Source organism: Gallinula chloropus (genome assembly GCF_964237585.1).
Source record: "Gallinula chloropus genome assembly, chromosome: 3".
In the NCBI taxonomy this organism is placed as follows: domain Eukaryota; kingdom Metazoa; phylum Chordata; class Aves; order Gruiformes; family Rallidae; genus Gallinula; species Gallinula chloropus.
Window position 1 is genome coordinate 67,447,962 of NC_140087.1, and position 15,954 is coordinate 67,463,915.

Here is a 15,954-nt window from a genome sequence, read left to right on the forward strand (position 1 = left end):
TTATTACTTTTTGGACTACTTCCTTTTTACTCTCATCTTTGTGACTCACAGAGCTTGGCCCTTGGTGAGCAGAAGTCATTTGAAACACTAATGTGCATTTGTCTATAGGATATTTCTGGGCAAAATTCCAACATTTCTTCGAAACATGCACTTTCCTCATCAGTGTATCACCCAAGATCTGACAGTTTTATTAAAGTGTCTTTTCCTTGCATTTTTTGCTACCTTTGGTACACGGGATGGCCTTTTGAATTTTCAGCAGCTGAGAGCTGGAGCATACTACAAAAGGATTTCAAGCTAACAGCCCTTCTACTGCTTGATCTTTTCTGTCACAGATTGGATCAGTCACTGTCCAATAAATGTAGCTGTTGTTCATGATATTCTGCCCTTTGCAGGTTTTTTTTTATTGAACTTCGTAGGAGATGATAATAATTGATGGGCTTAGATGTGACGTGAGGGTAAGGCTTATGGAGAGACACAGCAGTGTCTGTGCGTCCTGTTATGGCATCATACTAGTGACGCTATAGCTACAAGACTAAACTTTTGAGCTCCCCTCCCTCCCCCTTTTTAATTTCTATGAAAGAAATTTGCCCTCAGGAAGCATTCTCTCAAACGTCATTGCAGTCTCAAAACAAGCAACGGGAATGCTGCAGACCCTGCTGTTTGGTGAAAGAGATGCTCAGGATAAGCCCTCCAAGACACAGGACATTTCTTTAGACGTCTCTGGAAGTGGGTACTCAGTGTTTGGACCCTCCTCAGCCTGTTACCTTTCTGTCTTCCCCTTTACTAACAGATTTATTTTTTTCTCATTTTGCTTATGTCATTAGGTATTGTTTTTTAGTCTACTATTTCTTCTTAAAATCTCATTAAACTAACTGGGAATAAGATGGTGTGACTCCTAGAGCCATCACCACTGAGGTTTTTAAAATGGATTTGGTTGGTCTGTACCACAGTAGTACGAATAATTGACCTATATATTAATTATTTGTGCTGCACATAATGATAAATGCTTTAAATATAGGTAAAGGCAAGTTGTATGTTATTAATTGCATTTTGACCTACATAACCAATATACACAAATTGTCCTGCGTTAAGCAGAAGTAAAGGATGCACAAACCTTGCTTAGCAACAGTATTGTTATACTAATACCTAGAAGGACTACACGCTTTCAGGAAAAAAGCTATCTAATTTTCACACAGGCTTTGTTGCACTAAATACTAACTCCCTAGAAAATACCATGGCACAAATAAATACTTTTTATGACCTATGCACCTTTAAACTTCTTGAGTCATGTACTTGGTAGTCTTGCAGCAGTGCCATCGTTATCTTATTGTAAAGTTTGTTCATTAGTACCTTATTTAGGTATTAGCAAAAGGACATTTCCCCAGAGGAGGCAGTGAATTAACAGAGGCAGGTATGTGTGTGCTGCTTGTTGTATTAATTAGGGGAAACCATGAGGAATCTTGACAAGCAGAATGAAGACAATATAGAAGCATTTATGATCTCATAGCACTGTAAGCCAGTAAGAACTATGTGGACATAGATATTTATGTTTCCCATCGGTGAGATGGGAAATGGAGAGGAGGTCTCAAGAGAGGAAAGGGAAAATTACGATGAGTAGGAAAGGATGGAGCTAATTTTTCTGTGAACACTGAAACTCCTCTTGGAAGGAAGTTGAAGAACCTTTTTGTTGAGAGGAGGACATAATACCACTTGTGGAGCCCAGTACTAACAGCATCTCTCTCTTGTTAGCAGCTTTGCACCCTTCTCTTGACCCAACACTGGTGTTGCCCACCCTCGGACAGAAGTGTTCCCTTAGTCCTGCTGTCAGCAGAGGGAAGGAAAGAGGACAGAATCATGTAGGAAATGCTCTCAGCCATATGAGAGAGGGCCCTCAAGACGGCAGGCCAAACACTGGGTCATCTGTTCTGCCAGAGTGGCTTGAACTAGTCAGGGAAAATTCATTATCTTTATGGTGGGAGAGCCCCCTGACAGGTTACAGTTTGAATCTTATGTGGCTGCAGCAGTGCTTAGCTTGATTAGGTATAAAATTTGTACCAAAGAAGTTACATTCCGTATAAAGAGAAAAGGAAAAAGATAAGCTTAAAAGAGGAAAAAACCCAAGGACAGTAAACATAAAACATGCAATGGATTTCCTAAAAGTCTGACATTTCCATCACATCCTTTTGATGCATACTTAGAAAAGTTTATCACAGTATTCACATCTTTCTAATTAGATGGAACAAGCCAGATGATTAGAGCCGTGAAACAAACATCAAAAGGTTCACACAACTTTTTATATAATTAGAAGGGAATTTTCATAACCCATAAAAGCAGGATTTAATTGTGTAATTTAACATACAATTTAAATATCAAGATCAAACTAGCAGGGCAAGTGACTTAATGGGATAAATGATATTAACATCTAGTGTCAAAGCTTAATTTAAACAACAGAATGTCTTCATTATGCAAAAGAGTCAAGCAAACGAATCGTTCAAAGGGCCTTTTTTTTCAACAAGCCCCTTTCCTATTGTTTCTTTGAAAACAATGAAATCAGCTGTGGAGCAGCAACATGCTGAGAGACTAGGAAAGCACGATTGGCTTTGTCCATCTGACCTCACTGTGACATTGTGGTGCAAGATCTTATAAAACAAGAGCCTCCTGTGGAGCTCACACAGAGGACCTTTTAAGAGCTGGTTAATTTTACTTTTGTAGTTAATTAAATGGGAGGGGGCAGAGAGTGCATGAAATGTAAAAACCCTCGGGTTGATGCTGCTGAGCTTTGTTGTTTTAAAAGTACCTGTAGAAGCGTTCATAATTTGTCACTTTTCACAAAACCCTAAGAGACAAACTAAGGGCATTCAGGATCCCCAGGATATGGCCAGCTCTTGTGTCCAGGACTCAGCAGTTGCACTTCTTAAAGGAACGGATTAGAAACATATAAGCTTATTAGAGTGAAAGATGACATTCACTCACATCAGGACGGATGAAGAAGGGGAAAGTTCAAAAACATACGCATTAATTCCTGGAAAATAAAGAATAGCCTTTAGGCTATGTTAGGAAAAATGTCAATGACTCTAAAGATACTCAATTCCTATTGAGGAGTTTCATGATGGCAAAGAGCAAACCATGTAGAATAGTTCTGCCTTCAGTGTGTTTCTGCAGATGACATGGATACATTTTAAAGCACAAAAAAGCTGACAACTAACATTCTGACAACAGCCTCTGTCTCCAGAAATGACTCACCATAAACAGGTCCCGAGCACCTATGTCAACAGCTAGCAGAAATGCCTTTTCAAATCTCTGATACCTGCAAGAAAAAGGAAATGCGTCACTTGCTGAGGATAATTTAAAAGCTGCATCAAATTTTGTTAATGGGCAGTTGAAGTCCTTCAGTTCTCATCAAAAGTGATGTCAATGCTTCACTGGGGGAACTTTATATGCTCATAATCGGACTGCAGAACTATGAGGTACAGGGCAGTGACTACCCTTAACCTTCTTCATTGTTTAAAACCTTCTGCAACTACCCAGTCAGATGTAGTTGAATCTTGAGGGACATGAAGGTACAGTAGATCATAACAAATGGATATTTTGAAAGATATCAGCCACAATACAGATAAGTGCTAGCCCCAGTAACACTCAAAATCCCCTACAGAAAAGACTAATCCTAAATCTCACAAGACTTCAGAGGTCCTTGTAGAAGTTTGCAGTTAGGTTTTTTCCTCACAGACCCCTCAATACAGCTCTCTGAAGATGATAATCCAGTCGAGTCATGCTCAACAGTCATGAATCCCCAGTGACTGACAAAGGTAGGGGGTGACACTGCTTTGCCTCCTAACTCCCTCAGCCTGGTATTAGCACAGATTCTTAAGAGCTTTCTGAAGACCCTATGGTGAAGAAGATTGTGTTAATGAAGTAAAACAAGGGGTGAAAAAAGCAAAATTCACATGCAAAAATTACCTCTAAATGTGCTCTACAAGGCACAACCTAAGTATCACTTAGAGATGCAGTAAAGTACCAAGGGAGCAGCGTGCATGTGGACCCTTTACCATTAAGCCAGAAGGGCTGTATCATGGCAGGCTCAGACCATTACTTGGTGGGTTAATGGCTTGCTGAAGAACAGCTTCTTCCATTTGTAATGACATGGACTGTGCCAACTCCTTCCTACCTGGAAACCTTACATCACCTCCTGGCAATTACAGCAAATACCTACATGGGATGGAGATACTACGAAAGGCTGTCTTTATCCTCTTGTTTGTCCTTGGGAATTCCACAGAAGTGGAAGCAAATAAGCCATCCATTAGAAGCGCTCTGAGAATATCTACAACATTGCACTGGCAAATGCTAATTACAACAGGAAATTCTGCACTGGGTTAATGCTTCTCCTATACTAGATGTAGATAACCATTCTGTGACCATTCTGTACCAAAAGTAATTCTATTTGCACACATTTTCTTCTACTGCATGCTTTAAACTTTAAAAGTAGTTAAAGAAATAGATTTGGAAATTATTTTTAGATATGCAAACCAATAAAATATCTGGATTTTATTTCAGATGTGAAATCATATAGAATGATTTATATAATTTTCTCGCTACAGGCAAAGTTTCCCCCTTCTCACCTATTAACAATTTCAACAATAGATAGTTGTAGACTCATGAAGTTTGGGAAGGAGATGACTTCTTTGCCCCAGTGGGGTAAAAGCAGCATTGTGATTTCTCAGTGCTAGAAAGGTGTCACAGAATCACAAGGTTGGAAAAGACCTTTAAGATCATCAAGTCCAACTGTTCCTGTCCTATGCTAAACCAGAACCCTAAGTACCTGATCTACCCTTTTTTTAAACACATCCAGGGATGGTGACACAACCCCCTCCCTGGGCAGCCTGTTCCAGGCCCTGACAACTCTTTCAGTAAAAAACTTTTTTCTAATAACTAATCTGAACCTGCCCTGGCACAGCTTCATGACATTTCCCCTTGTCCTATGTGTCGTTTGTAGTTGGACAATACTGCCCACACGTATTGTCCAACTGCATCATATTGATAGGACTAGAGGGAATGGCTTCAAACTGAAAGAGGGGAGGTTTAGATTAGGAAGAAATTTTTTACTATGAGCATGGTGAGGCACTGGTACAGGTTGCCCAGAGAGGTTGTGGAAGCCCCATCCCTGGAAGTGTTCAATGCCAGGTTGGATGAGGCTTTGAGCAACCTGATCTAGTGGGGGTGTCCCTGTCCATGGCAGAAGGTTGGAACTAGATGATCGTTGAGGTTCCTTCCAACCCAAATCATTCTGTGATTCTATATGGATGCCAGTATTTATACAATTCCATATCCTGAGGGTATCTTGGGAAACCATCACTCTTCTTCAGGCCAGTGAGCATGAGCACAGGGGAAACACAGGAATACTCCTTCCCCTTGGTGGGTGAAGGAGTTCCATATGACGTACCAGACAGGGATTCCTGTTCCTGGTTAAAGCTTAAGCAGTTTGCTACCTCCCTCTCACTACAGCCTTCTTGCTTTCTTCTCTTCTGCCACACATTTGGAATGATTGTGAGACAGAGCCAGCAAGGACCTTTCCTCAAGGAGTAACATTCATGACAAGAAGACATAATATGTTAGCTTAAGTAGAAAAGGAAATGCACTCTCCAGGTGAGGTTCCTAAGAGCTGGAGTGGGGAGTCCTTTCCCCCCTAAAGCTAATTTCCCTGCTGTGTCTTCCAAACACTAATTTGCAGCCCTCCTCACAGAACCTGTTTAAGGGAGGGGAAGAGATGAATTAAGGTTAACCTCTTGATCACTAGAGAACAGGCAGTGCACCACCGTTTTATCATGCACATCTGTGTATCTGAAGCTTTTCAACATGCTTTCTATGAAGGATGTTCCCTTAAAACACATTATGTTGTAATGCTGTTTCTGAAGCTTGTGCTTTAATTAAGACAAATAAGCACATGTTAAAATATGTGTATCTTGAATAGCTATCATGTATATCTTTTTCTGGAACATTTTTCTTTTCAATTACAGATTAAACATCCATTCTTAGTACTTAAGAGGGGAAATTGGAAACCAAACAGAAACTGGCTACACAACTAGCTAAAAAAAAATGCCTGCATCGTTATTTTGCTTTTCCGAAGTTTTGTATACAAACTATTTGAATGATATTTGCTTTAGCCAAAGCAAAAATGCCTGCAACTAAAAAATGTAAAATAACTTTTTCATTTGATTGATCTGCAGAGCGGAATCATGGCCTTAAAGCTGTCATTTCTCTGCTGTTTCACAAAGATTTCAATTTTTTTTTCCTTTAATCAACATACATACTTCAGTCTCATTATGGTCTCTATTCATAAAACTGTGAAGTTAGCTCATTATTTTCACATCTGTACTGAGAGAAAAAAAACGGGGCTGGGGGTGAAGACTGTCCAAGAAATGCTCTTCACAAAATAAAATAGCTGGAAATAACAATCACAGATACTTCATAAATTATTATAAATGGAATTGCTTTAAAACAACTTGGAGGTTTCAAACAAGACTGACAAGTTTGCATTACTTAGGCAAACAGTATTAAACCAGTCAAGAATGTCAAAGGGGTTTTTTTTAATAGGTTTTATAGAAGATACTTGTTATTTTGAGTCTCTTCGGCATGGAAGTTATGCTGGTTTTATTCTACAGGAACAATTAGAGAGAGTCCTGTGCAGCATGAGATCGACCCCAAGTTAATAATGTCCATTTTATAAGCATATTTTGTTGTGGGAAGACCTCTTGCTATTGCTAGCACACTTCACTTGCAGTTTATCATCTCCTCAAACAAACCACACCCCTAGCAAAACACCCTCCCTTTTGTTCTTGTGCTGCAATTACAAGGTACAATATTTGCTTTCTAAAACAGCATCTACAGGGTACTGGTCTCAAAGCGAATGTCTTCCTGCCCCTTCCTCCACCTTGTTACTTATTGCTTGCTTCACAATAACTCCAGCAATCAAGACTCATATGTCTCTTGAAAAAGAGAGATAAGGAAATCTGCCTGTAAACCATGAAATTCAGGCACTTGTTTGGTCAAAGTGACAGCCAACAGAAATATGACCTTCAAGATTAAAACTCTCAAACTGAGATTAACTCTATAGGACAGATAGGAAAACATTTCCCTTCAAGCTGTTTAGCACATGTAATATTAAGTTCAAATTCTCCTATAATAAAAGAACACTGCTATTATATGCACTTACGCAACCTTTCTACATATCCTACAGAAATTTGAAGAGATGGCTATTAGTACATCTGTTGTATGGACAAGAAAACAAAAGGGAAATGTGAGTGATATGACAGGGGTCATGTGGGTCAAAAATGGTTGAGGTCTCCTTCTCTGGAGATATTCAAGACCCATCTGGATACCTACCTGTGCAATCTGTCCTAGGGAACCTCCTTTGGCAGGGGGGTTGGACTCGATGATCTCTGGAGGTCCCTTCCATCCCCTACGGAGGGGTGGCGAACCTGCCGCCTTCTTTTATTTTGAGAACGTGATTTAACAGAAAATACACCAGGAAAGCTTTTAATTTATTTTAAAATATGTAACAAATTTTAAAAAAATATCTACTGACTTCAGAAAACTTGGTTTTCACCTGCATAAAAAGACAATCAAATGCCCAGGGTTTTCTCTTGCTGGATGTTCAGAAACAAGGTGATTTTAAATACTGTAGATTAGATTAAAACCATGCACACAGATTGGGGCCTGGGGAGAAGGGAAAAGAAGTCTCCAGTTTTTATTAGAGGTTCTACAAATTTATCAAAAGGCAGAATTTTGCCATCTGTATTCCACAGCACCTAAATTCAATGTGCTCACTTACATTTTTTCAGGCTGAAAGTGTTCAACTTAAAAATATTTGTAATATCTGACCATAGTATTACAATATCTCATAAAAAGTCTAAGAACCAGGAAAAAAAAATCACGTGGAGGGAGGAGGAAGGGCAGAGAGAGAGAGAGCTCATGCAAGCAAGAGAGAAATACAGTGCAGAAAAGATGGAAACATTTCTTTCGGGACTAGTTACAACCAACAAGCCTTCTTAGACATGCCCATCGACCATGTAAGCATATTCCTTGTGCTGGGCTGATAAAGGAGGGCTGCAGCAGTTTTTTTCCTTGTCTTCAATAAGGGTACACAACATTTAGAAAATAATCTGCATGGGAAGAGCCGTGGCACAAATAATATTTATATGGCAATCCTTTTTAATGGAAGAAATTTCAGAGTCCTCCTCATCTCACAGTCCAATCAAGGGTGATGTGCATTCAATAAGCGAATATTAAATATGCACTGAGCAAACAGAACAGGAAAAAAATGAATATTGAAATAATTTACATGTAATCAAACTACACTGAAATTAAGTTTTAATTGTTCAGTATTCTGCGATGCATATGCAGATTTTAAAGTATTCAGAATATCAATCAAGTGTTTACTTACATCAAGCAATTGTATTTAAGCATACAAAACAGATGATGAAAATATGTTCAATCAGCTACAGCTCCCAACATTTACTGCAGGGTTTACATGATCACTTTTAATTCAGTTATTTCATTTAATATTTCAATTTAATAGCTCATTCTTTCACTCAATTTCTAGGCATCTTGCCCAATTCTTAAACACAATAATAATAATTATTCATAAAAGGAGCTGTTTCCCATAAGTTCTCATATCAGCAATTTTTGGAACAGAAATGGTTTTCATGCCTTTTTTTGCCCTAAAAAGTGTTGTTAGTATATAAATATTTTCCTTTTAAATTAGACAGTATTAAAATAAAGAACGACATCTGTAAAACGACTCTGCATCCTGTTTCAATGAAATTCTGAGCTAGAATAATTAGAGATTGTCAGGTTAAAAGTAAAAAGTATATAGCTAGGTTTCTAAGTCATTATCTTTTTTCTTTCTTGTTTTCAAACCAGCTGTTGAACACAGCACCACTGACTGTAGCTGTATTTCAGAATACAGCCTTTGAACACATTTGAAAAAACCTCAATCTTATATATTTCACATGAGAAATATTGATGCATAAGGTAGTCAGATATAGATAGTGCAACTTCAGCATATCCTTAAAATGGCAACCCTGGAATTCTGTTCACCTTCAAGGAGACATTTTAAAGTAAAATTTCAGTAAATTCTGACGACTTAGATTGCTATTTAACCTTCCATATATAAAATACAGTATTAGTCAAAAGACTTACATCCTGCATTTTATAATGAATGATGAAATACTGGCGTTCTACTTAGAGTTACAGGAGAGGAATAAAGACATCAAGATCCGGTATTTCAGTAAAAAACCCAAATCACTTTAAACAAAAGTCAACCAAAACCTGATACCATTTTACCCGGATGAGCAATGTTGGTCACCCTATTTAAAATAAAATAGTTGCTGGGAAAAATCAGACCACTGAATGCAACCCAAAACCCAGTAACTCACCAAAAAAACCCTCTCTCCCTCTCTTTCCCCAAACTGTAAGTTTGTGTTTCAGAATCATGTGATTTAGGGAACTCAGTATCAAAATTCTGGAATTTCCTTCATAATCTCTTATTGTTTGTTTGGATAATTAGCTGTCTGGAAAATACACCTATCCCTCATAATACTGATCTCCTTTGGCAAAAATCAATTAATTGCTGGGTATTTGTTTACTGCATCTAGACTATTTCAACACTGATGTACATGCAAAGTCATACCAGAAGTTTCATGTATCACAATTAGAAATTTAAAAGAAAATATTCTGTGAGAAGCAAAGCATACTGTCGACCAGTTTCCTATGCTTCCTCCTACATGGGGCTCAACACAGTAACTCTACATGTTCCCTACATACTGACATATGCTCCTCCTCCCATCAGGATATACTCCGCTCTCTCCAACAATGGCTTGAGCAAAAGGCAACATAGACTGTGTTTGGTATTAAGCAGTGCATGTCTTGGTTAGCAGAACATCTATCTGCCGAACCTTCACTGTAGCTTTTTGTGACGGAGGTAATTACCTAATTTATCCTAGTTAACCCTAGCTGGTTGCTGATTTTCACAAAACTGGTAGGCATTTGTTTCCAAGACTGCTCCCCACCATAATCCTGGCTGAATTAACCAATGATTCTCAGAGTTAGTAGGGAAGAAGAATCAGTGGATGCACTGGCAAGTTACGACTGCTGAGATGTCAGTGGTATTATTTTGCCAGCCTCCTGCTATTATGCTACTAGTTTTTTAGATTATGAGCTCTTTTGAACAGGACACAAAAACCTCTCAGGGGGATCCACAACCTTGTTGCCTTCTAAGATACTCTCATAGTGATGAGGAGAAAGTGCTGCCGAGCACACCAAAGGCTAATGGAGAAACAGCCACTGGGTCTATATGTATGTGAGTCAAGGGCATAATCTTCTAAATTGTATTTTAGATGCATAAGCTCTAAAAGTTGTCCAGGTATAATCTATAGATCCCTTCAGGCTCAAATTTAGCAAAGCATTAATGTATGGGTTTATGACCTATAATTTTCTACAGGCCCTAAATATAGGCATGTTAAGTGAAGCACAGGATTTGGGGCTGGAGTGACTTGTTCAAAAAGAAATCCCTTATGGAGCCTTTCAAAGGTCATACACAAATATGTCTCAAATAAAAGTTAGTGAATAAACATGAGAAAATGTCAAAGCAGCATAACTATCTTAAGTCACCCAAAATCTCTGTTACTTGAAGTACACTGTCAAATTACCTATAAGTCCACCTATAACTTTATAGATTGTTGGGCATGGAACCAAATGCCCTTCACATCAAAGGGTACCCTCTGGTATGAAGCAAGCAAACAAACCAACCAACCAAATTAAAAAAATAGGAGGAAAGAGAAAGCTAATAAGGGGAGCCAGACAGTATGACTCCCTGGCCAGAGAAAACCCTTGAGGGCTCTAACTGGCTGTGAATCCTGAAGATGTTCCCAACTCAGGGAGAAAAAAAAAAAGAAAAAAAAAGACAAAAACAACAAAAAGGGAAAATAATCTTACCACGCGATTCCTATATTCTAGGATGATATTCTGCTCTAGGAAACTTAAATATATTCTTTTGTGAAATAGTTCAGATGACTCTATGCTAAATATACATGCTTCTCAAAACAGGCTTTCTATGTTCAAAGAAAAGATGGCCAGGCACTTTTGAGTAGGATTTTCAAGACAACCAAGTTAATTTTTGAACGAGGTAGTTTAAAAATATATATTTAATAAGAAATAGGATAGATGAAGTATTCTAGAAATAGTAGTTTTAGCTATAAAAAAACTACATCACTAATTTGTTGACCTTTGTTCTATTAACTATAAAACAGCACAAGTTCAAAACTACAGAGCTATCTTACAGAATCACAGAATCATAGGGGTTGGAAGGGGCCTCCAGAGATTATCGGGTCCAACCTCCCTGCCAAAGCAGCTCCCTAGCTCATATTGCACAGATAGGCATCCAGACGGGTCTTGAATATCTCCAGAGAAGGAGACTCCATCACCTCCCCAGGCAGCCTGTCCCAGGGCTCTGTCACCCTCACTGTGAAAAAGTTCTTCCATATATTGGTGTGGAACTTCCTGTGCTCCAACTTGCAGCCACTGCCCCTTGTCCTGGCTCCACAGACCATTGAAAAGGGGCTGGCCAATTCCCCCTGCATCCCACACGAGATATTTATAAACATTAATAAGATCCCCTTTTAACCTTTTTTTCTCAAGGCTGAATAGCACCAGTTCTTTCAGCCTATCCTCATAGGCGAGATGCTCCAGTCCTTTAAACCAAAGACGTATTACTTAACAGATCCTGCTTCTACAAACATTTGTGTCACACACTTCCCATGCAATGCTGTTCAATCACGTTAGCCTGGGTTCTTGTAGAACGGGGTTAGCCACTGAAGAGGATGACTGTTGGAAGCAACAGCAACATTTTCCTACCGTGCAGCATAATTCTTTCAAGTCTGTCAAGTGCTCTGAGACTTTGAATAGTAGGTGCTATAAAAGTCTGCAGAACAGCAATTTATTGCTATTTTAAATTATTATTATATAAATTGAAACCATGATGGTTTGTTTCTTTTTAAACTAGATTTAGTCTTTTCTCTTGTAATGTGCACTTCCTTTGAATTTCCTCCAGTCTGTATTTCCTCTTTTCATACTAATTTTCCTTCAAGAGAATGCATTTTGTTACCATAGCAATATTTCCCTACCTTGTAATTTTATCATAGTGACTTTCCTTGTGGTTTCCCTAAGCTGCAACTAACACCCACCTAGCCAACACAACCTCCCCCCATCACTAAACCTCTCTGTTCCCCCAGTCTCTCGCTACTTAGTAACTTCTCAAAGGTCTATCTTTAAATACAGACACAGTCTAACATACTCTTCTCAATTACTCTGGGCTAAAACCAGATGTTAATTAAAAATGCTGATAAGAGTCAGTGACACCTGTTGTGTCACATACACTTTACTCAACCTTGTCTGTTAAATCCCAGCCTTTATTGCATTAATTCGTATCTGCTTTTCTTCTTTTCCAGCTTTATCCCTCTCACTCTGGTGATCATGTAAACTTAACAGTATGTCTTGAAAGCTGGATTTTATTGAGCAAACATATCAGCATGTCTACACACTAAAGACAGCTCTATAACAGGCCCAGTATCATCGTCATTGTTAAGGATGAGTTGCTGCCTCTATAATAAATCTCTGTTGCAGATGTGTGATATCCCTGCAACTTCAAATTACCGTAGGTGGAAATTTGGTATTAAAGATGAACAGGCCCTTTTCCTCCTTGACTATACATGAGTTTCGGGGACAGTTCTCCCTCATGCCTGACATTGGATAAGAAGCATTTTTATAGCGCTAAGACTTCTCAGAGAAAATATATTAGGTCAACATCTCATAAAACTGGCTACCAAAAATATGTATCTGATTACAAAGTCATGGTGGAGGGCCAAATTTTTAATCACATGTTGGGTTACAGGCCCGTCATAGTATATTTACTTTTTATATCTAGGTTTGTCAATAGCCAATATTATTTCTTTATAACAAAACAATGCAGTGGTGATGCTCCCCCACACAAGAACTCCATTACAACAAATACAGCAACAGGAGACCCAGACAAGAAATTCTCTAGAACTTTGATCATATGAATTTTGGCTCATTTTTGAGGGAGCAAATGGAAAACTAATGAGTATTTTATGCTTTTTCTGCACAGCATCTAGCACAAGGCCATGAAACGTAAAAATATCATTTACTCAGGCCGAAGGTACATCTAACCTAATACTCTGCCATCAGCTAGGTGCCTAGGGAAGAATATAAACCAGGGCAGGCATATGGTGATACTTCCCTAAGCAGTCTCCTGTCTCCAACAATTTGTGGTTCAGGGATTTGCTGAGCCAGAAGTGGTTTCTATGTCAATATTCCTCAATGAATTTCTCTTCCCTGAGCCTGGCCTTTCAACTCATATACAATTTTATCATCCACAACATCCTGTGGTAAGGAGCTTCATATTTTAATTACATGTTACACGAAGAATCACTGTATTTTGAAACTGCCACGTGCTAGCTTCACTGGATGACCCCTATTTTTTGTATTAGAAGAAGCAGTGAGCAGTCATTCACTGTCCTCTTTCTCCATAACAGAATTTAATAGATCTCTATCACAGTTGCCTCTTCTTTACGTTGAGGAGCTCTAGTCTACTTAGTCATTCCTTTCACTAAAGCTGTTTCATGCCTTTAATCATCCTGACTGCCCTTCCTAAAGCTTTTTGAGCTCTACTATATCCTTTTACAGATTATGGGACTCCAAAACTACAAACAAAATTCAAGTGAACTGAAATTCACTGTTTTGCTGTCTATTCTTTTTCTTAAGAATTCCTGGCATTAGGTTTGCTTTTCATACTCAGGCTAAATACTGAAATATTCTATAGCTGTAGAGTTACGAGACCAAATTCTTCTTCCAGAATGACAAGCTCTGAATCCATCAATTTATACATAAAGTCATGAGTTGCCCTATTCCCTCCCACCCTCCCCCTGCTGCTATCTGCTTCACTTTGAATTTATTTACATTTAACTTTATCTTCAATTTTAACACTGTGTCACTGAGTCCTGTGAAGCCCTTCTGCTGTTCTTCACAGCAGGCCATATCTTTACTAGTTTTAATAATTTAGTATCATTAGGAAATGCTGGCACCTGACTATTTTCCCCTCTGTCAGGCTACTTGTGAGTGTAGATATGCTATACTTAAAGTTTCCATTGGTCACCTCCATTGACAACTGATCATTTATTCTTTGTTTCTTACCTTTCAATGAACTACTACTCTGCAAAAGGGGAGACTCCTTCTTACCCCGGGGCAGCATAGTTTGTTCAAGACAGTTGGGTGGGAGACCTTCCAAAAAGGTCTTCAGCAGTCAAACTTTCAACTGTAGCAGCTGGATATCCATTACCAATATGATAATTGACATTAAAAAAATTAGGAGTTTTGAGACACGATTTGCCTTTACAGAGATCCTACTGACTCTTGTCTAATACAATGTATTTGTCTGTATGTTCACAACTTTTTTAAAATATAGTTTCTACTAATTTCACTGGTATGGAGGTGGACTTACAGGGCTAGAGTTCTTCAAGGTCTCTCCAGATTCTTTCGAATACTGACATATTTAATATGTTCCTGTCCTCAGGTGCTAAAGCCATTCTAAATAAGAGGTTATGCACCAATGTATTTCAGCTATTTTGTGCTTGACTACCTTTAGAAATTCTGGATTAATTTTAGTGCTAGTCATATATTACTGTCCATCTGTCTGTAGTATATCTATAGTTTAACATCTTTCACTGACATTTCAACACTCATGAGAATAAATGAAGAAATGCCCCAAACCTCTCCTGTCCTGGCCAACTAGTCAAAAGGGGTTTTTTAAAGAGATCTGCATGATTATCTGCTTTCTTTACCCTTTTCTAAACCTGTTTTCATATATTTTTGCTGGTCTTTATGCCTCTCCTTCTATTGCAGAAACTATATCTGAGCATCTAAGATCTTTCTGTTAACTGGCAGTAATGACGTGATATGGAAGCTAGACATTTAAGGTGCAAATCATTCCCTTTATCTTCAGACAGCTCACTTTTACTTGCCTAATTTAAGCTAATCAAGTAGGGGCCCTTTATAGTTAATTGATAGGGATAGACACTGACATTTGATTCTTCAGGCTTATCTTAGACATCTCCCTTCAACAGGATTACTCATGCTTTGGGTGCCCATGGCTTTATGCTATCTACAGAGGAAGCCCAGATGAACATGTAGGACATCTAAATTCTACATCAGTCAGTCAGGAGAGGTGAGTTGCACCCCCAAGACACTACATCTAGTTATTGGACAATTGACTATTGCTGACATTTGTTTTAGATTTTATTTATGGTATCCTTTCCTTAGCAGGCTCCTCAGTTCTGAAAAAAACATAAAAAGGAGCTCTGCATTTGAAGATAGGAAGCCTAGGGCTGCCTGAGTGCTCAATTAGCTCTTCCTGGAGGGTACTGGATGGAAGTGGGAAAAAACTCAGTAAAAAAAGCTTTTTAGGGAGGAAACCAAACATTTTTTGCACGCAACAAATGGATTACATATTGCCAAGAAATGTCATGTTCTGATGAGCTAAGCTCAAGACAGAATATTGTCATATACAGAAAAGTGAAGTGTAATGGTGGGGCTCAGGAAGACTCTGAAGATGAACAGAGAAAAAGTATCTTAGCAAAGAGATGAGGCATGAATCAATCTGGGAAGACTACAAGGAAAAAAAAAAAACATCTTGAATTCAAGTTCTTGGTCAGGACTTCAAGAAGAAAATTTTGAGTGTCACTCCAGACAGAGTGTGGTAGCTGGAGGCCAGGTGCCCACAAAAGCTTCTCTATCTCCCCCTCCTCATCTGGACAGGAGAGAGAAGATAAATAAAAGGTTCATGGGTCAAGATAATGACAGAGAGAGATCATTCACCAGTTACTGTCA

The 15,954-nt window shown here is 38.6% G+C and overlaps 1 protein-coding gene across 1 annotated transcript in view; it reads right to left on the reverse strand.

The window, feature by feature from the left end:
- The window catches only part of WDPCP (WD repeat containing planar cell polarity effector), a gene marked incomplete at both ends in the record, with an annotated part of 99,543 nt that overhangs the window by 36,988 nt on the left and 46,601 nt on the right, over window positions 1-15,954 (reverse strand). Inside the window, 1 exon segment of the mRNA XM_084261670.1 lies at window positions 3,244-3,307. Within this exon segment, the coding sequence (XP_084117796.1) occupies window positions 3,244-3,307 (64 nt within the window).